The sequence below is a fragment of the Hemitrygon akajei genome, chromosome 15 (assembly GCF_048418815.1).
Source record: "Hemitrygon akajei chromosome 15, sHemAka1.3, whole genome shotgun sequence".
Classification (NCBI taxonomy): domain Eukaryota; kingdom Metazoa; phylum Chordata; class Chondrichthyes; order Myliobatiformes; family Dasyatidae; genus Hemitrygon; species Hemitrygon akajei.
In genome coordinates, this window is record NC_133138.1 from 78719884 (window position 1) to 78746129 (window position 26246).

A 26246-nucleotide genomic window follows, 5' to 3' on the forward strand; every position below is an offset into this window, starting at 1 on the left:
CGCAGAAAAGAGAGAAGATGTCGGAGGAGATGGTGTGTATGATCATTGAACCGATTGAGGCAGAAGGAGGGTGAATTATCTGTGCTTGTCCAGCTACTGAGAGACATGGACGAGGAAATGCATTTCAAATATTCTCTAATGTTGACAGGTAGATTTGACAATTTGGTTCATCGTCTCCAACCATTTATTTCACATCAGTGTACGCACAATATGCCTATAGATAGGAGGAAATGCGATGCTACCAAGCAGACCAATCACAGTTATTGCATTCTGCATTGCCACGATGCGCAGTTACATTTTTGGAGAGGTGTGCGTCAGGCTATGGCGTAGGGTACAGCATAGGTCACGCAGCTACACTATACATATGGTGTTCATTTGATGCAGAAGTATAAATTAGCCTTAAGGGACCAAATATATGTGTATTTAGATAGACTGGGACTGATCAAGGATAGTCAGCATGGCTTTGTGCATGGTAGGTCATATCTAACCAATCTTATAGAGTTTTTCGAGGAAGTTACCAGGAAAGTTGATGAAGTGGATGTTGTCTACATGAACTTTAGCAAGACATTTGACAAGGTCCCACATGGGAGGTAATTGAAGAAAGTTCAGGCGCTTGGCATTCAAGATGAGGTAGTAAATTGGATTAGACATTGGCTTTGTGGGAGAAGTGGTAGTAGATGGTTGCCACTCTGACTGGAGTTAGTGGAGTGCCACAAGGATTTGTGCTGGGGTCCATTGTTGTTTGTCATCGATATTAATGATCTGGATGATAATGTGGTTAACTGGATCAGCAAATTTGCGAATGACACTAAGACTGGGGGTGTAGTGGACAATGAGGATGACTATCAGAGCATGCAGCAGGAACTAGACCGGCTGGAAAAAATAATAAAGGCTGAAAATGGCAGATGGATTTTAATGCAGAAAAGTGCGAGGTTTTGCACTTCGGTAGGACCGACTGGTAGGTCTTACTCAGTGAACGGTAGGGCATTGAGGAGTGTGATAGAACAAAAAGATTTGGGAATACAGGTCCATAATTCTTTCAAAGAGGCGGCACAGGTAGATAAGGTCATAATGTAAGCTTTTGGCACATTGGCCTTCATAAATCAAAGTACTGAGCACAGGAGATGGGATGTTATGTTGAAGTTGTACAAGATGTTGGTGAGGCCTAATTATGAGTAGTTTGTGCAGTTTTGGTCACCTACCTACAGGAAATATGTAAATAAAGTTGAAAGAGTACAGAGAAAATTTACAAAGATGTTGCTGGGACTGGAGGACCTGAGTTATAAGACAAGATAGATTAGGTTAAGTCTTTTATTCCTTGGAATGTAGGAGATTCAATGGAGGTACACAACATAATTAGTATAGATAGGATAAATGCAAGCAAATCTTTTCCACTGAGGTTGAGTGGGACTACAGCTGGAGGTCACGGATTAAGGGTGAAAGGTAAAAAGTTTAAGGAGAACATGAGCGGAATCCTTTTCACTCAGAACATCGTGAGAGTGTGGAAAGAAATGCCAACACAAGTGGTGCATGTGAGCTCGAGTTCAAAGTTTAAGAGAGGTGTGAATTGGTACATGGTTCACAGAGGTATGAAAGAATATGGTCCGGGTGCAGGTTGCTGGGAATTTAATTATTTCAGCACGGACTAAATGGTCCTGATTCTGTGCTGTACTTTTCTATGGTTCTGTGATTCTAAATAAAGAAATAATGCTGGGAACATAAGTTGTAGAGTGAGGTTGTGTCCAGTGATCAGTTCAGAGTGGTGTTGGGTGAAGTTATCCACACTACTTCAGGAGACTGATGATTGAATGCTAATAACTGTTTCTGAACCTGATGGAATGGGACTTCAGTCTCTTGCACCTCCTTCCTGAGGTAGCGACGAGAAGAGTGCATGACCTTAATGGTGGGAGTTCTTGATGATGGATGGTGCTCAATGGTGGGGTCAGCATTCCCTGTGGTGGAATGGGCTGTATCCACCCCTTTTTGTGGACTTCTCTGACCTTGGGCATTGGTGTTTCCATACCAGATAAATTGGTTTATTATTGCCATGTACAATGAAAAATTTGTTTTGCATATTGTCCATACAGATCTATACATTACAAAAATGCACTGAGGTAGTAAAGCAAAAAAAAACAGAGTGTAGAATAAGTGAGACGCTATCTGTACCAACAGTAGATATGAGAAGGACTCTGCAGAGAGCCGACCCTCATAATGCTGCCGGGCCAGACAACATCCCAGGCTAAGTATTCAGGGATAGTGCACACTAACCCACTGACATCTTCACAAACATCTTCAACACTTCACTCATCTAGACTGCTGTCCCCACGTGCTTCAAATCGACACCAACATTCCTGTACCAAAGAACTCTTCACCTTCAGAATTAAATGACTATGCCTGGTGGCACTGATGTCAATCATCATGAAGTGATTTGAACAGCTGGTAATGGCACATACCAAAAACTCCATTGTAAAATGTAAGAGAAAAGATAACTCCTGTGGGAATAGCATTTCTGACAGTGAAATACAGCAACCAACAAGTCACATTGGGCTTGTATGTGGTAAAAAAAAAAGGAGGGACATCATTGTGGAGGTATGGTTGCCTGAGCTGGCTACAACTTGATTGGAGATCCATCCACAATTTGCATGCCACAATCCCTCTAGTTAACTGAAAGTGAATGAAGAGAGGTACTGGATGATGACACAGCTGTGTACATGATTGGCATTGGAATATTCAAACATATCAAGAGTAAACCAGTGTTAAATGTAAATGCCACTCCCAAGTTTTGCAAAGTCCATCAGTTCCTCTTCCCATCCATGATAAAGTAGCCAGTGAGCTAGATCACATGGAAGTAGAAGGAATTCTATCCAAAGTTGAGCAGAGCCCAAGGAGAACAACAGTGGTTCCAGTAGCCACAAGAATGGGTCTGTCAGTACTCTTACAGTCACCATCAACCTAGTACTGAAAGTAGATCAATATCTTCTACCCAGCATACCTTTCTGGAGGGAAGCACTTCAGCAAAGTGGACTTAACTGAGGCCTACCTGCAGATGAAGATGAGAAGAGTCGAAAGAGTTTCTCACTGTAAACACTCACGAAGCGCTTTGTCACTGTAATAGGCTTATTTTTGGAGTAGTTTCTGCACCTGCACCCTGGTGGAAAGCTATGGAGCAAGTCCGCAAGTGTTACCTGGATGACATCATTGTTACCGGTAAGGATAACAGCGAACATCTTGGGATTGAAAACAAGGATGAAGATTGTGTCTCCAAAATCTCAATACAGTGTTAAAAAGATTAGAAGATTATGGGCTCAGAGCATGATGCAGCAAATGTGAATTCTTTAAACCAAACATCACTTACTGTGGTCACACCATGAACACTCAAGGATTACACAAATGTGCTGAGAAAATTCAAGCGGTGTTGGATGCCCCAAGCCCAAAAGACTGGTCACAGTTGCCGTCCTTTTTAGGATTTATCATTTACTGTAACAGGTTCCTGCCAAACCTGGCTACTGTGCTCCACTCCTTCAACTCATTATTGCAGATCGAGAAGAAATCACAGTGGAGAAAGCAGTGTGGCGTGGCTTTCCAAAAGGTAAAGGAAACGGTGACATCAGGAACTGTACTCACGCATTATAATACACATCATCCAGTGAAGCTTGCTTATCGCTCATCGCCTTATGGTATAGATACAGTCATGTCACACTTTATGAGTGATGGAAGTGAGTGGCCAAGAACCTTTACATCACGTTCCCTTACTGCTCCAGAGAAAAGTTATGCAGAGATTGACAGAACAGCCTTGAGTCTGGTTTGAGGTGCAAAACTTTTCAACTAGTACTTGTATGAAAGAGAGTTTACTCTGGTCACTGATCATCAGCCATTTTCAATCCAAAGTACGGTGTTCAATTTACAGCAGCAGCACAAATGCAGAGATGGACTTTGCTTCTTGGAGGACACAATTTCAAGATGGACTGTCCCATTTACACTTGGAAAAGGAAACAGCTGAAAAATTGAGAGAAGAGGACACTTCCTTGAAATATTCTCCCTAATGCAAATTGAAAGTCTCCCTATTATAGCTGAGATTATCCAAAGGGAAACTAGGAAATACCCCACACTGTCTCAGATCTACTTGGCCACCGCAAAATAGCTGCAAAGTGCAGCAGAAATTCCAGTTCCCCAGTTTTACCAGCACAGGGATGTAACTGCCCTTGACAGAGGTTGCTTTTTGTGTGTATTATACATTGTCCCATCGAAGCTGAGAGCTAAATGTTGGAGAAGCTAAATGCCCGTCATAGAGGCATGGTCAAAATGGAAGTGTTGGCTTCAGGTTTTGATTGGTGGCCTGGGACAGATCAGCAGACTGACCAGCACAGCCATGCACAGTTCAATAATGCCAAGAGCAGTGCCTCTTCAGCCCTGAGAATGGCCTGCAGTTCCCTGGCGGAGGATTCATGGTAATTTTGCAGGACCATTCCTGGTGGCAGTGGGTGCAGCTACAATGTGGCCAGAAGCATTCCCAGTTGCCTCCACTGCAGTGTTGCACACTGCTGATGTGTTGAAAAGCCTCTTCTCAAAGATTGGTCTTCCAGAACATGTAGTAAGCAACAACGGACTACAGTTTGTTGCTGAACAGTTTCCGTCATTTCTGAAAATGAATGGAATAAGATATATTACATCTACACCATACCACACAGCTACAGATAGAAAAGTTTGTCCAGAGTCTAAAGAACCCTCTGCGAGCACTATCAGCAGAACACACTACATGCACACTGAATCAGAAGCTCACCAATTTCCTCCTTGCAAATCACAATGTAGTGTGGCGCGTGGCCAAGAGTTCGACTACTGACCTGAAGGTCATGAGTTCGAGCCCAGCCAAGGCAGCATGTGTGATCAAGCAAGGCACTTAACCACACAATGCTCCAGTCTACCCAACTGAAAAATGGGTACTGGCAAAAAAAGTGCTGAGAGTCAACCTCGCGATAAACTGACATCCTGTCCGGGGAAGGGGGGTGAGTCTCATACTCTCAGTCGCTTCACGCCACAGAAACCGGGCATAAGCACCAAACAAAGGCTCGGGACAGGACTTTGACTTTGATATCACAATGCAGCACACTTCCCAACCAACAACTCACGGTTTGTCCCTTCATTCATGCTTGTATATCGCTTGAACCCAATCTCAGGAGGAGGATGCAGGACAAACTGAGCCAAATTGATGTCTTCTCAGACATGAAGGATCTCAGACATGTCTCACTCTTGATGAGGGCTGCAGAGGTGATCAACAGTTGGTACTCAGAAAGATTAGGTACAGAACTGGACCACTCTCCTACACAGTGGAGATTGTCTGGAGACGACAAGTCGATCAGTTGAGGGGAGCCGAGCCATTATTAGAGAAGAAAGGTGGTCAGAGTTTTCAGATCCACTTCCTGCAGCCCCAGATAAACTCCTACAACCACTACAGAGGAGGCCCAGAACCTGAGATTGTTTCACAACCACATGTCTCACCTGCCAAGCAGAGTGACCTCCTTGTCAGGAAAGACGTTATCCCACAAGAGTAAGAAAACCCCACAGCGATTAAATTCTTGGGTCTGAATGGGTCGATTAAAAATTTAGTATGCTGTGGATATCTGTATAATAGTTTTATTGTATAATATACTGCATATATAGTTAAGATGCATTCTATATTGAGTTGGAGTTATTGATAAGCAGGGAGGAGTGCTGTGTATTTAATATTTCAATAATACTTGACTAATCTTGTAACTATATTGTTTGATTAATCATTCTTTGTTGCTTACATAATGCATAGCAGGTTATATGTAAAAGTACGTAAATGGCATACGTCATGACACCACTGAGTGATATGTACACGCTTCACTTAAAGTAAAACGTAAAGTCAGATTCATGTTCCCAGTTAAGTGTCTTTCTTTTAATTAATTTTATGCTTTGGATTTACTAAACATAACATTAAGATCACTTGAGTGCACATAGATATAATGTGAATGTGTATAATGCATCCATCTTACAGCACTCACATTTAAATTACTATGGCTGACCCTGGCAGATAGCACAAACTTCAATTTCTATGGCCAGATAACTGGTACAAGCATAGGGTGGTTAATTCTTTTCCATCTTCCTTTCACTTCTGGCTCTAATCTTTATCTATTTACAAGCGCCATGTTTTAATTAGTCCGTATTGTTCATCAGTTAATGACTCACCAGGGGTGATTGATAAGTTCATGGCCTAAGGTAGAAGGAGATGAGTTATTAACTTCAAACTTTCTGTATAATCACTCAAAGAGTTGAACTGCATGTGCATGCAATGAGAGCTGTATAACTCATCTCCTTCTACCTTAGGCCACGAGCTTATCAATCACCCATCTGTAGAGACTTTCTGGAGGTTCACGACCGCTGGACTAAGTGTGTAAGTGTAGGAGGGGACTATGTTGAAAAATAAATGTGCTAGGTTTTCTAAAATTGACTCCTTCTACCACAAACTTATCAATTACACCTCATATTATGCTATGACTCAATGGAAAACACATTTATAAGAGATCTCAGAAAGATGGTCAAGGCATTGAACTCGAAGTCAGTCACCAAATACCATTGCAAAAAAAATGGAATTTTTGCCTCTATACTCTGTGTTCACTGAACCTTGCTACTGGTAGTATTAGCAACCAGCAGGTCTGAAAGCAATAAATCCTGGCAAGCTCTGGGACCCTCCCATTAGTAATAATACCACAGAGCAAAGCTTACCTGAGAGAGGTCCACTGCAATTCACCGGCAGCAGTGTACACAATTATGGGCCAGGTATCATGGAGTCCAGGAGAGAAAAGATAGAGGGCAAGTGGATGACATAGAGAAAAGGGAGAACAGGCAGGTAGATGAACGAGAAGCTAATGGATGCAGGACAGGAAGTGATGTAGAGGTGCTCGGCAGAGAGAAAAGGCAAATAAAGCCAAAACAGAAAAAAGTGGTGTTTCCTATTTACAATGATGTACAGTCACCTGAAACTACATCTGCCGACAAATTGGAAAGGTCCCAATCTAACCCAAGGAGGCCACTCCCTCATCGTGAATAAGTTGATTGGTTTTCTGCTTTGCGGTTCTTTATGTTCTGACTACAGAAAATTTCTATCACTGGGCTAATCCCCTGATAGCATAGTAGTAAATATACCTTGGCTTGCTTGCCTTAAATAAAATCCATGGAGCAACAAGGATAATGAGACTATGCCCCATTGTCAAGGGACCTCTTTCAAATCAATCCTCAGCTCTCTTAAGTTGACATGTTCCAAGAAAAATGTAAAAGATATTGTAATGGCACGATGACTGAATTTGCAGACGGAGGGTCTGATTATTGCTAGTCCTCAGCTGCTTCAGTTAGCTGTTCACGACAAAAAAATACTGAAACCCGCGAGGAAACCCTGGAATCTGGCCACAGTAAGCAGGTGAATTAAAGTGGTAGATTCTCTGGTAGATTCTTGTCTCAGCTGCCAGCCTCACTACAAATTTTAGAACATTTATTATAACATATATGTTTTACCAGCCTTTTTCAACATTTTGACAACAAAGCATCACCAATGTAATCATCCTTAAAGAAAATAAGTACAAATTAACATAAAGATTTTCTGAAATGTGAAATGCCAAAATAATGTCACTTTAATTTTGAAGTCTTTAATTCATCAGTGACAATGGCTCACAGCCATTCCTTCCCCTCCACCTACCTTGTTATTCTGGCTTTTTCCCCTTTCCTTCTCAGTCCTGAAGAAGTGTCTCGGGCTGAAACGTCGACGGTTTATTCATTTCTGCAGATGCTGCCTGTCCTTCTGAGATCCTCCAGCATTTTGTATGTGTTGCTTTGGATTTCCAGAATCTGCAGACTTTCTTGTGCTTATAATAGCTCACAGAGGTTTGGATCCTGACTCAAGAACCCACATTTCATACACAGTGATGGAATCACATTTGAAGCTCAATTGTTGCCCAACTTAAATCACATGCATGTTATTTAGTTTCAGCAACTCACATCTTAAAAAAACAGATTTTGTCTCACTCCAAACTGAAAGACACTGAGGTTAGCTTGCTTTTCCTGTTGGAGTCCTGTAACTTCTCTCTCAGATAGCTCTCAATTCTCATTTAATTCATTTGCCACTTACCTACACCAAGGGATAATTTACTGTGGCCTTGTTGACCTACCAGTATGTCTTTGAGATGTGGAAAGGAACTCCATCATTCAAAGGGTGAACATGCAAACTCCACACTAACAGCACCTGAAATAAGGATTGGACCTAGTTTTCTGGAGCCATGAGGCAACAGGACGAAATGTTCTATCCACCACCATTTTGCTTCCACTTTTCTCTCAAAACTCATAATAATGGCCAGGGTTAATTGATGACTGAACCCTGAAATAGTTTTTGTAGAGTTCACCCAAATTACAATTGTACAAAATGATCAGAGAATAAATTCTCTGCTTCATTCCTTCTGTTTATCTAAATGAAAAAAATAATAATCGTAAGATAAATCTGCTATATTAAGCTTGATATGACTGTTGAGAGTGAACTATGTACTGATGGATTATTGTATTTTAGTTCATTAGCTATCATATTTAGCAAGAATTGAAAGGAAATCGTATTGAACTGTGAGGAAAGACAAGGTTGTCCATGCTTGAGGGAAAAGGATAGAAACAAGTATTGGAAAGGCAAAGAAAAAGAAAGGATAATCCATCAGTTTATTTGTAGAGTTTTACTAATCCCACAAGAATAATCCCAAAAGCCCAATGGAACAGCTGTTTGAGATAGATTGATATGTGCTGAAAAGGGAAATTCGTAGTCATGTATTTCCACAGGGAGACATGGCTTCAGTTAATGAAATGTCAACAAAACTCCTGAGCATTGCAAGCCATGTATTTGTAAATGATGTAGCCTCTGTGACAATTGCAGCAGGAAACAGAGAGCTTGTTTCCCTCAGCCCCGATCCATTCAGTGATGTGCTAATAGGCGAAAGGCACACAGAGCAAATAGGCTTCGTGAGACAGCTTTAGCGTAGGTGAGGAGTGTATGCAATATTGGTAAATCATGCATTGAACAATTAATGTCCCCAATCTTTTTCAAACATTTTCCAAATATTTATGTTTTGCGTGAGTTTTAGTTCTCAGGTGCGTCATTGTAGGACTTTTCTGATTGCTGTTTGTAATGAGGAAACCTGCAACAGTAATGCTCCAGTTGCCCACCATCTGGCTATTCAGAACCCCCAATGGTTCAGCATTTAGTTCACCACGGCCCTGGTTCTTGCCCTCTATTTCTCATACCAGGACCCGAGTTCCTATGCTCCCTTCTGTAAATCAGGGCCCCGGAAAGTATGAACGTATAAACTTTGACTGGATAGATTCTTGGGTGATGAGGGCTTGTGCATTGACACTCATAGTCTTTGTGTTTGTCCATGTTGTCCCAGACAATTAGTCACCATGCCATTAAGCACACTTGTTGAGGATAGACTCATTCCAGGACACTGAAGCTGCAATGAAAGCTCCGTTTCAAAGTACATTTATTGTCAAAGTATGTATAAATTATACAACCTTGAGATTTGTCTGCTTACAGGCAGCCACAAAGCAAGACACCCAAAAGAACCCAATATAAAAAGACCAACACTCAAATCAGAGAGAGAGAGAGAGTGAGACAGACAGACAGACAGAGAGGGAGAGAAACACCAATCACACAAACAATAAAAGAAAGCTACTGCATTCTGAACCAGACTAAGTCCATAGACCTGAAGCCCAGGGCAGCCAGAGTCGGCCCATAGCCTCGGTCTCAGTTCATCACACAACACAGCAAATTACCGCATAGCTCGTAGACACTAAGCACAGAGCAGCCAGGTGGTCTCACAGCCCCACGTCGCAGAGAGAGGAGTGAATGTTACAGAACAGTGAACAGATTCAGCCCAACCTTCGCCTCTAATCCTGCCTTATTAGTCCATCTGGGCCAGCGTTTAAATCGTCCAATCTCCGGATCGTCCCCCACACTAGTGATATGCTCTGGGCCTGTACCTCACTGCCCAGCTATAGAGGCCATACTTAACCTTTCCAAATTGGCTCGCTCTTAGGTCAATCCAACCTCACTCCCTGTTTAGGTGTACAAGCTTCTAAACTCCTCTGCACCTACTTCTTTCCAATTTGCTCGCTCCAACTCCATCTCCCACTACGACTCCATCTCAAGCACATCTCAACCTCACTCCGACCACATCTCCTTGAACATGCCATGCTCCAACTTCGCATTGCACCCACAGGGCTCAACCCTTGGGTTAGCCTCACCTTTGCTCGCATCTTCATTGTTTGTGGTGATAGTTTACCACACTTTACCACAGAAAAAGTGTTATTAATGAAGTATTTAGTTGTATTTCTTGCCTTATTGACCACCAGTAAGCTGTCACCCAACTTCAGTAACATCATCCTAAACCCCAAGTAAGATGAACGTAAGAGACAGAGTAAGCTGCACTGCTGTGGGAGAGTTCACAAAGAGTTAGTGTTCACTCCTTGATCACCACGTTCTAGGAGAAACCTCAGGACCTATTTCCAGAATCCTGGTCACCCTTTGTAGCCTCATCCAACTTATAAGAGTTCCATTCCATAAAGTTTATTGTGATCCCAAGGATTATTTCTAGGTTGAGAGGTACTGGTAACCATGTTCATACAGGGTATTTATGAACTATTGTATTGTTTGCTGTTAGGCAATAAAAGGGTCTTATTGCTTTCTCAGTTTCTGATGAGTGAAACGAGTTACAGAGGGCTGTTAGCAAGCATCATGAGAGGACTACGTTGCGATATTGTTTGGAAAATTTATCTCTGCTGCAGGTTAATCCAGAGGATATCTCTTTGCACAGTTTATTCCAATCTGAGTTTGCTGTGTGGAGCAGAGCAGAAGGTCCTTTAACTGACTTCTAGGTTTAAAATGGACCCTTCACAGCTTAAAATCCAGAACAGAAATTTACCACCTGATGTTTGACTTTGAATGGTGTACTAACTGTATACTGCTTTCTGCCAACTTTACAACAGGATTCATATAGAATATTGCAGCATTTAACCAGCTATTCAGTCACACAAGTCAAAGCTTATCAGGCTCATGCTTCTTCCACCTTATTTTGTCTCATTACTTCAGCATGGGTATCAGCTTCCTTCCTACTCATGGGGGGCACTGCAGCACAAGAACATAAGGAAGTAAGAGTAGGAAGGCTTTATTTTATATGAAGCCAGAGAACCTGTGAAAAGTCAAGAACTATCCAACACGCATCATTGCTTGACTGACGGGTGTACGACAAAACACTAGAGCCGAAGAGAATCAGAAACTGTTGAAGCTCCTGTGTTTGGAACTCAGTAAGCAGCCAGCTGTGAAGTCATACGAGGCTTGGGAATTGTCTCTAAATCACAGCCTGAACTGATGGTGTCCTCTGACCATTGGGACCACGCGTGCCCATAGCAACTCTCTGTTCTGTCAAAGCAGGATATTCTGCTGTTTAGACTGGAGGAACTCCAAAACTTTTAAGGCCCATTGTGCTAGCTGCTGTGAAAATGCAGGGATATTATTTTGATACTTATATTGCCAAGGATTGGAATGCTAATTTCAAGTGATGTAATCAGTTGCAAAGTGACTAATACTTTCCCTTCAAATCATGAAATAAAAATAGTACAGTGCAAAGGTCTTAGGAACGTATACTGTATATAGCTAAGCAACCTAAGGATTTGAGCAGTACTGTAGTAATTTTCTGCATTGCCCTGTATTGCTGCTGGGGAAAAAAAAAATTCATGACATATGTGAGCAGTGATAAACCTGATTCTGACATGGGTCTGTATTATGGGAAGGGGGCAGGGAGAGGGGAATCCAGGTTAGGCAAAGGGGAAGAGAGAGAAGAGGGAACGAGAGGCACTAAGAGATATTCTGTAAGGATCATAAAATCAATTGTCTGGAATCAAATGACCTTGTCAGGTGTCTTAGAGCTGGGTGCCTTTGCCACCTCCCAACCTTGGCACTCCTTCTCTGCCACCTGTCCCACACACCTCTCGCAGCACTCCACCCTCATCATTCCCAACATCCCTTGCTCCCGCCAGATTTTCAAGCTCGCTCTCCGCTCCATGTTGACAAACCTTAGTTAACCTCTAAGTGCCTATAAAAAGTATTCAACCCCTTGGAGGTTTTCATTTTTATTATTTTACAACATTAAATCACAGTGGATTTAAATTGGCTTTTTTAAACTTGATCAAGAGAAAAAAACTCTTTCATGGAAAAATGAAAACAGATCTTTACAAAGTGATCTAATTTAATTACTAATATAAAACAGAAAATAATTGATTGCATAAGTATTCACCCCCTTTAATAAGTCACGCTAAATTATCATTGGTGCAGCCAATTTGTTTTAGAAGTCACATAATTACGGTAGTTAAATGTAGATCTGTTTTTGGGGACCTGAGTGCAGTCAAGGTGTTTCAATTGATTGTAGTAAAAATAAACCTGTATCTGGAGGGTCCAACTGCTGTGAGTCAGTATCCTGGCAAAAACTACACCGTGAAGATAGAAGAGCACTCCAAGCAACTTATTAAAAAGCACAAGTCAGGAGATGGATGCAAGAAAATTTCCAAGTCACTGAATATCACTTGGAGTAAAGTTAAGTCAATCATCAAGAAATGGGAACAATATGGCACAGATGTAAATCTGCCTAGAGCAGGCCATCTTCAAAAACAGAGTTACGATGCAAGAAGGGGACTGGTGAGGGAGGCCACAAAGAGACCTATGACAACTCTGGAGGAGTTACAAACTTCAGTGGCTGAGATGGGAGAGACTGAGCATACAACAACTGTTGCCCGGGTGCTTCACCAGTCAAGGCTTTATGGGAGAGTGACAAAGATAAAGCCACTGTTGGAAAAAACTCACATGAGATCTCAGATGGGTTTGCTAGAAGGCATGTGGGGAACTCTGAAGTCAGCTGGAAGAAGTTTTTATTGTCTGATGAAACCAAAATTAAGCTTTTTGGCCATCAGACTAAACACACCACGCATCATCAAAAACCCACCATCCCGACCGTGAAGCATGGTGGTGGCTGCATCACGCTGTGGGGATGCTTCACTGCAGCAGGCCCTGGAAGGCTTGTGAAGGTAGAGGATAAAATGAATGCAGCAAAATACAGGGAAATTCAGGAGGAAAACCTGATGTAGTCTGCAAGAGAACTGCGACTTGGTAGAAAATTTGTTTTCCAACAAGACAATAACCACAAGTATAAAGACAAAGCTACACAGTGATCACTTAAAAGCAACAAAGTTAATGTCCTGGAATGGCCAAGTCAGAGTCCAGACCTCAATCCAATTGAAATTTGTGGCTGGACTTGAAAAGGGCTGTTCACGCATGATCCCCAAGCAATCTGGTAGAGCTTGAGCAGTTTTGAAAAGAAGCATGGGGAAAAAATTGCAGTGTCCAGATGTGCAAAGCTGATAGGCATCTAGCCACACAGACTCAAGGCTGTAATTGCTGCTAAAGGTGCATCTACTAAGACTCGAAGGGGGTGAGAAATGATGCAATCAATTATTTTGTGTTTTATAATTGTGATAAGTTTATACCAATTTGTAGAAATTTGTTTTCACTTTGACATGAAGGAGTCTTTTCTGTTGATCAGTCTCAAAAAAGCCAAATTAAATCCATTGTGATTCAATGTTGTAGAACAATAAAGAATAAAAACTTCCGGGGGGGGGGGGGTGAACACTTTTTGAAAGCACTGTATATGTGCCTAAGACATCTGCACAGTATCGTACCTCTTGCGTAGCAGAGTACAGGAGGTCATTTTACTAGATTGACAAGTATGGGCACATGTACCTCTTGACATTGCAAATGTACAGATTGCTGGATGGTCCTCTCTGAACCAGCAGAACTGGGGTGAAATTGCCACTGAAATCATTGGATGGTCAGTGCCTGTCCCACCGTAAGCAGGTGTCTCAGAATGGAAGTCTTTAGCTTCCTAAAGGTATAAAGCACTGTAGAAAGGCAGGCTATGCGTGAAAATCAACTAAGCTAAAAATATTTTGCGAATGATTTTCATTTGTGCTCAGTGTCTGAGGCTTTTCATTTAAGTATCCAACAATAATCAGTCGTCACTGATGGATTCCAGTTGCCCTGTTTCTCCGTGACTACGATGTCTTGCTGAAACCTCTCACCATGATGGTCGCTGACATCGCCATGATTTGCAGGGGGAAGTCTAAATGGGATTGCAGAAGATTAATCTTTAGTGACGTGTTGCACTTCATAGATTTGTATCCTTGAAGCGTGTTGTCAACCCGCTGCACCTAGTTTGGTGCATGGTAGGTGTCAATGTCCTTGAACACCTTCCATGTAATTTTCTCCGGTCCCACGAGAAGTTCTCATAACTGCCTGTCATCGATGACCTGTTTGACTTGTGGACCAACAAAAATTACTTCTTTAATACTGGCGTCTGTTATTCTGACTTGAATTATGAATTGAAATAACAAATTCAGGTGATTTAAAAAAAATAGTACATGATAGGGAAATATCACGGTGATTTTCATGATCAGCAGCCCAAACTCCATGAGGTACATCCAAAAGTATTCAGGAAGCAAAACCTTTGTTGTCTAATGTAATTGATCACTGTAAATTGCCCCCAGTATATATGGGTCATAGGATTTTGGAGAATAACACAGGTAAGTTTATGATTAGTGTAACAGAAAGTGGGTACCTGATAGTTGGTATTGACTCAGTGGGATGAAAGACTTGTTTTTGTGTAGAAGTAAAAAACAATTTACTTGGTAGCTCAGTGCGTGGGTCAGTATCTATAGGGTTGAGAAGAACTCAACATATCAAGTCGAAACCCTGCATCAGGACTGGATGCTTCTATGCTGAATCTTTCTGTGACTCAATGAATTATGGAATCAAGCTTGAATAAAACAAAAGATTACATATTGAGCCAATTATGTCATTTACTGAGTAAATGTAGGTTAACACAATTATAGTTGATCCGATTACCTCTTGCTAAATTAGTCATTCTATAAGATACTTTACATTGATCCAGAAATGTAAAACAGAAGCCATATTTGCTTGAAAGCATGTTCTTCCGGAACTGTTGCCCTCAAGAAAGATTCTCAGCAAAGAATACATGTTATAATCACTTCATTAACGCTCCATGCTGAAGATGTATGTTGTGGCTCTGTATAAGATTGCACAGTGGCACAGCTATTGGATCAATGCTTCAGTCCACCAGAGGCATTGGTTCAACTCTGACCTCATGTGCTCTCAGCAGGCAGATGCCCATCCTGCCTGTAACTGCGTGCATTTCCCCTGGGTGCTCCGATTCTCTCCCACACCCTCACAACATGTAGGCCTGTAAGTTAATCGACCAACCACTATAAATTGTCTCTCATATGTAGGTGAGTGGGAGCATCTGAAGAGATTGAAAGTATGGGATTAACGTAACATTAGTGTAAAAGGGTGCTGATGATCAGTGTAACCTGATAGGCTGACGGGCTCTTTCTGTGCTCGTATCTCTTTATAACCCTATGACTGTTGCTCTTGTGTTTTCCCAGGTCCTCAGTCTTCGGAAGCTGTGTCATGCAGTGCCCACGCCTCGACATGCCCACCAGCCTGTGTATGCAGTAACAACATTGTGGATTGTCGTGGGAAAGGGCTGACCGAAATCCCAGTCAACCTTCCGGAAAACATTGTGGAGATGTAAGTGATGTCCCTCCCTACCCATTCAATTGCAAAGAAAGCAAAAGCAAGACCCTTAACAGTGTTGATGAGCAGATCAACTCTGATCAGCTTTCAACCTGAAACGGGATCTTGGGATCCAGGTTCATAGCTCCCCCGAAAGTGGCTGCATAGCTAGATAGGGTGGTTAAGAAAGCATGTAACATGCTTGCCTTTATTAGTCGAGACATTGAGTTCAAAAGACAGGAAGCTATGTTGCAGCTTTATAAAACACTTGTTAGGCCACATCTGGAGTATTGCATACATTTCATAATAGGAAGGATGTCAAGGCTTTGGAGAGAGTTCAGAAGAAGTTTACTAGGGTGCTGCATAGATAAGAAGGAATGTGCTATAGTGAGAATTTGCACAAGCTTGGGTTGTTTTCTCTGCAGTGCCAGAGATTGAGGGGAGATTTCATAGAGATTTATAAGATTATGAGAGGCATAGAGTAGGCAGATGAATCTCTCTCCCAGGATTGAAATATCTAATAACAGACAGCATACATTTAAGGTGAAAGGGGTTAGTTTCAAAGGAGGTGTGAGAGGCAGAGTGGTGGACGCCTAGAATGCCCTGCTGGGGGTGATGGTGTAGACAGATAGATCAGGGACTTCTGAGAGATATTTAGATAGGCACATGAAGGTGAGGGAAATGGAAGGATACAAACAGTGTGTAGGCAGAAGCGATTAGTTGGTCATTTGATTACTAATTTAATTGGTGTGGCACAACATTGTGGGCTGAAGGGCCTGTGCTGTACTGTTTTACATTTTATGTTCTGGTTCTGGCAAAATGTCTGTGTGAATGGTCGCAGCTGCCTCTTCGGGTCCAACCAAAGGTGTTATTGTTCATCCTTTGAGTCATCTTTATGACCGCGTGACACTGCTGGATATTAAGAGCAGGTCTACACCATTAGTGAATTGCTCGATAGTGGAGGAGCTGGACTTGCTCTCCCATGTTGCCTCCTGATACAGAGAGGCATCAGAGTTGATGTGTGGTGGAGACAGTGTGTGGTCTAACAAATGGGGTGAGTGATTGCCTTGGACAGTTTCCCTTGTGACCGCAGGACCCAGTTGGACATTGCTAATATAGAATCCTGCAAGTCTGGTTCGCTGGTTCGTTGGCGAGACTGATGGAATCGTGTCAGCTCGGTTGTGGCGCGGAACGGGCCCTCAGGCCACATCGTCGCCCTGTTGCAGCCTCCCAGGGAAAGGGCGCCAGAGACAGTGTAGCAGCTGTCCACGGTGGCCTGGGGGCTGGCCCCTCTCATTGGCGCTGCCCTGCAGCATTCACTCGGAGAAAGGCGAGCTGGATTGCGTTCATTTGCGGCTTCGCTAGTGCACGATGATCAAACTGCTGTGGCTTGTTCTGCCCATAACACCTCACGCACCATCCATCGACAGGACATGACACTCAGGGCTATTTTATTGCGTTTTGTGTGACAACATGTTTACTGCTATCGTCATTATTATATGCTATATGTGTCTTGTGCTGTGCTTGACTGTTGGTCCTTGGCCCCAGAGGAACTGTTTCGTTTGGCTGTATTCATGGGTATTCATGTATGATTGAATGACAATTACACTTGAACATCCGTGTACCCAGGATATTGAAAACTTACATTATATTTCAGTTTGTTTCCGGAGTTTACAACAGCATAATTTAACTCAGCCTGTAACAGGACTCTGATCATATTGACCAACAGCTAAATGAAAACCTCCTTGATCAAATGTGTATGGCATTCTATTGAAGGAGAGCATTGGAATGGCCTGAGAATGGTTGCATTTGCAAATGGATTGCTACTAGATTCTGGGAAGCTGCCAACAGTGTGGGCACAATAGTAGATCTGTATGAATCTTAGCCTGAGCAAAATAAAAATTAAATCCAAACTGGGACAACACTATTAGGCTGGACATGGTTCCTTTTTCAGATTCAGGTGTATTGAAAATAAGAAGAAATATGAGTAGGATTAGACGATTCAGCCTTTTAATACCTCTAATATTGATTATGATCATGGCTGATTTTCTTATTCTATCACCATATCCATGAGTTCTCAGAATGAAATAACTTTATTGATTTGTGGCTTAAATGAACACATCAACTGAATTTCCACAGTCCAATAGAGAGAAAATTCCAAGTTCTCTAGCCTCCTCATGAGGAGATTTTTCTTCATTCAATAACTGCCCTGCCTTTTATGCTGATACTGTGTCACCTTATTCTAAATTCCTCTGTCGGGTGAGATATCCTTCCCAAATCCAGCCTATCAAACTCTTTTGGAACTTACTATGTTGCAATGAGATCACTTCTCATTCCTCAAAGGTCCAGCAAAAAGAGTTTCCGGTGGCAAACCTGCTGTTTTGGAGCCAGTCTGGTGAATCTCAATGGCAAGTACATCCTTACTTGGGTAAAGAGATCAAAACTGTGCCAAGTGTAATCTCAGTAAACCACACTAAAACATACGTACTCCTGTTTTCAGATTCCTCTCAGAAGGAATCTTGTTAACATTTGTCATCTCAGTCGATCACTACACCTTCAATATTAACCTTCAGTGACTTGTGCAAAATGACATCAAAGACCTTTCAAACATTCTCATGACCCAATCTCTCACCATTTAACAAATACTCTACTTTTCTGTTTTCTGTACCAAAATGGACAACTTCACATTTTGCAATATTCCATGCATGTCCTTGTTTCGTCATTCAGTCTATCCAAATCCCCTTTAAGGTCTTTACATCTTTTTCTGATACCTAGTTTTGCAACACCAGGAACTTGGAAATGTGTTAATTGGTCTTTGAATTGAATCATTGAGAAAAACTGAACCAAACTATGTTATTGTTATTTAAAATTTGCAGTTTGATTGTGAAATTAGTGCTTCAATCTCATTTTCTTAATTTTTTTAAGTGGTGTGGTCTTTGTGGGCTTGAATTGCCCATTCCTAAGCTGCTTTTGAGAACATGACGGAAAGAATCATTGCAGTCCTTGAGCAGTAGATATAGCCACAATACTCTAAGGGAGAGAGTTCCAGGTTTGCAACATCAACAAATTAAGGAGATATGGGGCGCTGCAGGAGAAATGGGGAACATCAGAAAGTTATGTATAAACAAAGCCCTAGAAGCTTCAAAAACTACACTTTATTAAATGAACTGAGTGAGTTCAAAACAAAAGGCCTCAAAACCGCAGGCGAGACTGCTTCATTTTCGGAAACCACTTCATGAGACTCATAAAATGAAAATGTGCTCAATGCCCATTAAATATTGTAGCCAGATTTTCTCAAGCCTCCTGCTCAAGCACAGCTGCATCTGGAAATGGGCGCGTTCCTGCCCACCGCCCACTGAGCAACAAGTTGAAATACAAACATATCACAACGGCAGCTGTAACCTGGATGTAGACAGCTCCTTTAATGTACTGAAGTATCCTAAGATACTTCACATGAGCAACTACCAGGAAAAAAAATGACAAATAATCTCATGAGGAGTGGTTAAGGCAGATGACTAAAGGTTTGGTCTAAGAAGTAGATATTAAGGAGCATTTTTGGAGAGGGAAAGACATGCAAAAGATCAGGGAGGAAATTTCACAGTTTGAATGAATGAAGCAGCAGTTTAAGTGTGGGATCAGTAAATTGATGAGGGCTTTAGTTCTGGGTGGGGCAAGTGGGGTATGAAAGTATGATGTTAGGCAAAGTATTGAATAAACTCTTTCCTGACTGAGAAAAAATCACATACTGTAAACATGATTGGTATCCTGTTTGGAGAGATACAGAACACGCTGTCCAAGCACTGGGGTAAAATCTAAGCCAACAGGTGCATGGCTCAGCTTTCAGGAATTATCTGCTCTCTCACCTCCATAATGTTTTCATGATAGGTGCAAGAATATGTAGCTGGATAACAGATGGCTTTGATGTTGGTCTGTGGAACTGGCATTAAAGGTTAAGGATGGCACAGCAATACAGCAGATAATGCTGCTGCAACACAATTCCAGTGACCCATGTTCGATCCTACCTGAAACAAGTCATTTGTGACCATATTGAATGATTGGAAAGGGTGGTCCAAATGGCCTATCTCCCAATTTTCCTATGTTCTTTTGTTGCTAACCCTCTCAATTTTACCTTAAGAATTATTGCTAACGATAAGTCATATATGATTTATTACTGTTAGTAGGACATTTATAAAATGAGCCAGCCTTTCATATCTCTCTGCAGTCAGCAGTGTTTCTTTTCCTAGAAGAGAAAGAACCAGTTCTGAACGGTTTTACACAAGGTAAACTTTTATCCCAATTTGAAGTTGGGTACAGTCTTCATCTGGCTCCATTTGCTTAACTTCTGCTTCCTGTTCCAACCTAGTTTTAGTAATTAAATTAGATACACTGTCAGAATTGGTTCAAGGCTTCATTTATTGAATGAGACAGGAAAAACACAGGATAAAGGAAGCACTTTTATTAAGAGATGTGGGAAGGAGTCTATGCCATTTAATTTCAAACTGATGTTGAGAATACAGTTCAAAAAGAAATGGGACCAAAATGCTTGTGTTTTAATTTCTAAAGATCAGTTCAATGTAGGTCTTAACCAAGTATTATTAAACAATCAGGATTTTAACTTCTTTGTTTTCCTCCCATAGCAGTAATATAATCACATTGATCTTGAATTCATTTCTGACAAAGCATAATATCTTTGAAGCATTAACATTCCTTTCAATATTGGAAAATAGTCTACTTATTATAAACATGTGTTCCCTGCAGTGACATTTCTTTGGAAAACAAACCTGCAGAAATTGTGTGAATAAAGGAACATACACGTGATCCCAAAACAGCCACTGCTTTGAGACTCAACCACAGCCCTCCTCTCAGTCAAGGACTTGCAGAAGGATCCTGTCTACCTCACTGTCAGTTAAAAAAAACATTTTTCTGACATCTGGGAGTAGGTTGTCCATCATCAGAGTAAAAGAGATAGAATAATGTATGGGAGCAAACTATTCTTGTAAAAAGAGTGAGAGAGCACAATAAATCGGTGACTTTAATCTTGCCAATCTGAACAAACTGAGAATGTTTAAAATAAACCACAGGATATACATGCTGATACCTTGTACCAACCCAGCTGCCTACAGCTTTAATCCAGTCTTCCGACCTGGTTAGGAGAAACTCCAACCACCCAGGAACCAGAACTCCAACTTTAAATAGGCTATGCTCTGATATTATTCGGGCAGAACCTCTTTTTGTAAAATACTGAGAAAGCAATTGCAATGATAAAACGGGCACTTAACAGCGTGTTTTACAGGCGCTAGAAGCCACAGATAACACTTAAGAGTTGACACATTCTCTTTAGAGTTCGGTTACGGCTGTAATGTTAGAAATTACTGCAACCACTTAGTGTAAACCAAGCTTGCTTAAAGATGTTTATGGTGATCTGGTTGGAAAAACATTAGTCTCAGAGAACTGCCCTGCTCATTGAGCAAATGATACCATAGGATCTCTTTCCTCTTGTCGAGACTTTCATGCCCAGGCAACAGGCACCATTCAGCTGTGTCTGGTCATAGTCTTAGTTTATTGGAAAGCTGTGTAATATTAAATAAAGAAGCAAATACCACTCAGGTGGGTAATAAGGTGATGCATCTCAAATGGTTCATAGTTATTATCATCTCTATACATTAGAGTGCTGGAATTGTAATACAGGAGCCTGTGCAACTGGGGGAATTGAAAAGGAATTTAGAATAAGGGGAACTGGAGCTAATGGAGTTGATGTTAGCACCACCACATTCCATGGCACTTGTTCACAGCTCTGACAGGAGTTCCAAGGACTTTGTGGTCTCCAGTCCAAGACATGTTCTAATGGGGAAGAGCTTGGAGTGGAGAAATCCAGCTATCACCATCTCGGTCATTAGCCTTCTAACCCATTCACCCTCAGGTCAGTTTCCACATGACTAAGAAACAATTATTCCCTTTGAAGTCCTGCACTGTAAGGATCAAAGTAATACTCTCCAGAATTTAGGTTAATCGCAAGCAGAGTCATTTCAGTCCAGCGCGTGTTGATCCACAGCTAGCTTGCACACCTGTCCTCCACACCTTTATTAGACCCCACATGGAGTCTAAAGGTGCTGAAATATGCAGCATCCTCTTCCAGCCATGCCTTGCTTCTGGGCTAGAAACTAGTGGATTATAAATTTATTTATGTTCTCTTTAGAGATTTTAGTTATTGTTTCAATGAAGTTCTACTTTATATATTTAAACTTATAACTACTTTAAATAGTTCTTATTACTCCAATCATTCAAATAGATATTGATGATTTTTATAAGCCTCTTCATATCCGAGTCAATAAAAGCCTCCTAGCTATGACAGATAGCGCTCCATCACCAGCTCTCACTCCTATCAAAGGCTTTCAGGGTGTTCAATTATGTCTTCATTAACCTTACTCCATCTCAACAAATAACTCATTTTCAGAGAGGCAACTTGACCGTCTCTGTGGATCTGCATCAGTCCTGGTAAATACAAGGTAGTTGTGATCCAGGTCATTGTCAAAGCAACAAGAAAAATCCTGCTCTGTTTGGTTATGTACTACAGCAGGTTAATGGGGAGACTGGTAATCTTTAGAAAACTAATGACATGGGCAGTTGGTTGGTTAATTGGTCACTGTAATTTGCCCATAATGTGTTGAGTGAATGGTGAAATCTGGAGAGGGTTGATGGGACTATGGGGAGAATAAAATAAGATTCATGTAAATGGGGAATTGATGGCTGGTGCAGCATTGATGGGCCAAAGCATTTGTTTCCATGTTTATGACTCTAAAGCTAGGAATTTATGTAAATTTATAATTGACCAAAAGATAGCTGAGAAATTACTAAAGAGAGAAAATTATGTAATGTGAGCAGAAAGCAGGAAGAGAAGCAAAAATTTGTTTCTATAGATGTTTAGACTATAAGACAGTAAGGCATTGGAGCAGGGTTAGGGCATTTGGCCCATCCGGTCTGCACAGCAATTCAATCATGGCTGATCTTTTTTTACACTCCTCAGTCCCACTCCCTGGCCTTCTCCCCATAACCTTTGATGCAGTGTCCAAACACGCCTTAAATACACCCAATGGCCGAGCCTCCAGAGTTGCCTGTGGTAATAAATTGCACAAATTCACCACCCTCTGACTTAAGAAATTTCTCCACATCTCAGTTTTGAATGGATGCCCCTCTATCCCGAGGCTGTACCCTCTTGTCCTAGACTGCCCCACCATGAGAAACATCCTTTCCACATCTACTCTGTCTAGGCCTTTCAACATTTGAAAGGTTTCATTGAGATTCCCCTTCATCCTCCTAAATTCCAGCAGGTACAGACCCAGCGCCCTCAAATGTTCCTTGTATGATAACACTCTCATTCTCAGAATCATCCATGTGAACCTCCTCTGAACCCTCTCCAATGCCAGCACATCCTTTGTTAGATGAGGAGCCCAAAACTGTTCAGAATACTCAAGGTGAGGCCTCACCAGTGCCTTCTCAAGCCTCAGCATCACATCACTGCTCTTATATTCTAGACCTCTTGAAATGAATGCTAACGTTGCATTTGCTTTCCTTACAACCAACTCTAGCTGCAAGTTAACATGAGTGTAATGAGAATGAGAAATTAAAAGAAAATACTAATTAGTTACGAGTAAGTATGGACAGATTAATTAAACTAAAAGTTGACGATTTATATAAACCTGCCAGTTCACATTCTTGGTTTCAACAAAATTTCTTTAGTTTTCAGAAACAACATGTTTGAAATTAGATGGCTGCTGCTAATAGGAGGTAGCAAACACAATGTTACTATCGAAAGCAGGGAACTCCAGCCAATTAGCCTGACATCAAAGATGGGGGAAATATTTGAATCTATCATGAGCGACAATGCAGGTCATGTACAAAATACAAAAGCATAATATAGATTGATAGAGACTAAACAGATTTGTGGAAGGAAAATTGAGTTTGACAAAACTGTCTGAGGTTTTTGAAGTTATTAAACATGAGCATGTGTCTTAGACTTTTGCTTTAAAAATGTGTGTAAAAACATGGTTATTTGGACAAATATGATGGGTAGTGGGTGATACATAGGTAAAGAAAGAGAACTGGAAATGGATAGAATACTAAAAGAAGAGTGTTTTAAGATGGTCGACTATTGGGTTGCCAAAATAATCAGTGCAGGGCCACAGATACTTACAGACTAGTAATTACCAAGATAAATATGTAGATCCTAACACATTCCATTTTACTGATGAGATAAATGTGGTAACGGAGCAGGATAAGGAGAGAAGCAAGTGGTGGTGAAGAAAGGTAAAGTTATTTTGAAAAAAAATTAGAAGAATAGAATGCATTTTAATAGCAAAGTACTGAAAGATTTTCATATTCAAAGATCTTACACCTAAACCATGATACTTCATATAAGAAACATTATGATGACAAATAGTATGGAAGCTTTTATTTCAAAGGAAGTAGAATGTCAGAATTAAGAAATCATGCACTAAACTTAATGGCCCTTGCTCTAACTACATTATTTTTGGTTCCTTTATCTAACAAAAGACAGAATTCTTTAGAGAGATTGCTGCAGAGTTGAAGAAATCCCCGCCCTATAGCACCAGAGATTCCAACACACAAGACCACTGTTCCACTAAGATAAGGAATACCTACCATTCCACGCCAAGGCTGCATACTGGGAAATCTGATGACTTGGCCGCCCTTCTCCTACCTGAACACAGACAGAGACTAAAGAGCAAGGCTCCAGTGATTAGGACATCAAAGAAGCATTTGTGGGAGGCAGAGCAGGGGCTGTGGGATTGTTTTCAGTTAGTGGACTGGGCCATGTTCAAGGACTCATCTGTGGATTTGAATGAATACACCATGGTTGTCATGAACTTTAGGAAAAACTAGTGTGTTCCCACAAAATCATTGTCTTTCCCAGTCAGAAGCACTGGATGAGTAATGAGATCTGCAATCTGCTCAGGGCCAGATCAGAAGCATTCAGATCTGGCGACCAAGGAAGTTACAAGAGGTCCAGGTGCAACTTTCGGAAAGCCATATCATAGGTGATGTGGCAATTCAGACTAAGCTTGAATCAATGAAGAATGCTGAACTGCTGTGGCAGGACTTGAGTGCTATTATCTCCTACCAAGTGGAATTAAATGACATAGATGACAACAGGGCTTCACTTCCAGATGAGCTCAATGCCTCTATGCTCGCATTCACTATCAAAACATGGAGGAAAAATCACGCTGACTCCAGTCCCCTGTGTGAAAGTATCCTTTAGGAGGATGAACCACAGAAAGCATCTGATCCAGACAGGGTACCTGGCCAAATCTAAAAACGTGTGCTGATCAACTGACTGGAGTGTTCACCGATATCATTAACCTCTTGCTCCAAGCAGGCTTCAGTTCTGCTGGTGCCTAAGAAGAATGTGGTAACCTGCCACAATGACTATCATCCAGTAGCACTTAGATCGACTGTGATGAAATGTTTTGAGAAGATGGTGTTGAAACATGTCAACTCCTTCCTATGAAGCGACTTGGATCCGCTCCAATTTGCCTACTGGCACAACAGATCCACAGCAGATGCCATCTCATTGGTTTTTTCACTCAACACTGGAACATCTGGACAGCAAAGATACATACATCGGGATGCTCTTTATAGACTACAGCTCAGCATTCAATATTCTCACCCCCTCAAAACCAATCAGTAAGCTTCAAGACATTGGCCTCGGATACCTCCTTGTGCAATTGGATCCTCACTCGCAGATCCCACTTGGCAACGACATCCCCTGCACAATCTCCATCAGCACAGGTGCACCACAATGCTGTGTGCTTATCCCCCTGCTCTACTCACTGTACACTTATGACTGTGTGGCTAATACCATATTCAAGTTTGCTGATGATACCAATGTCATTGGCTGAGTCAAAGGTGGTGACGAATTAGCACAGAGTTGGGAGATTGAAAACCTGGCTGAGTGGTGCCACAATAACAACCTCTTACTCAATGTCAGCAAGACCAAGGAGCTGATGATTGACTTCAGGAAGAGGAAACTGGAGGTCCATGAGCCAGTCCTCATCAGGGGATCAGAAGTGGAGAGGGTCGGCCACTTTAAGTTCCTCAACGTTATCATTTCAGAGAACCTATTACAAAGAAAGCATGACAGTGCTTCTACTCCTTTAGGAGTTTGCAAAGATTTAGCATGGTGTCTAAAACTTTGACAAACTTCTATTGACGGGTGGTGGAGAGTATATTGACTGGCTGCATCATAGCCTGGAATGGAAGAAGCCAATGACCTTGAACAGAAAATCCTACAAAAGGTAGTGGATACAGCCCAGTCTTTCAAGGGTAAAACCCTCTCCACCATTGAGCACATCTACATGGAGCATTGTCAGAGGAAAGCAGTATCCATCATCAGGGACGCCCACCATCCAGGTTATCCACTCTTCTAGGAAAAAGATAAAGGCACCTCCAAATCACACCAACAGGTTCAGAAACAGTTACTACCCCTCAACCATCAGGTTCTTGAACCAGAAGGGATACCTTCACTTACCCCATCACTAAAATGTTCGCA

The 26246-nt window shown here is 41.6% G+C and overlaps 1 protein-coding gene across 2 annotated transcripts in view; it reads left to right on the forward strand.

Annotated features, from left to right (window-relative positions):
• Window positions 1–26246, forward strand: part of LOC140739492 (slit homolog 3 protein-like) — a 611537-nt gene that overhangs the window by 422827 nt on the left and 162464 nt on the right. For both annotated transcript variants that reach the window (XM_073067845.1, XM_073067846.1), the window contains one exon: window positions 15553–15697. In XM_073067845.1, coding sequence (XP_072923946.1) covers window positions 15553–15697 — 145 coding nt within the window. The remainder of the gene's footprint in view (window positions 1–15552; window positions 15698–26246) is intronic.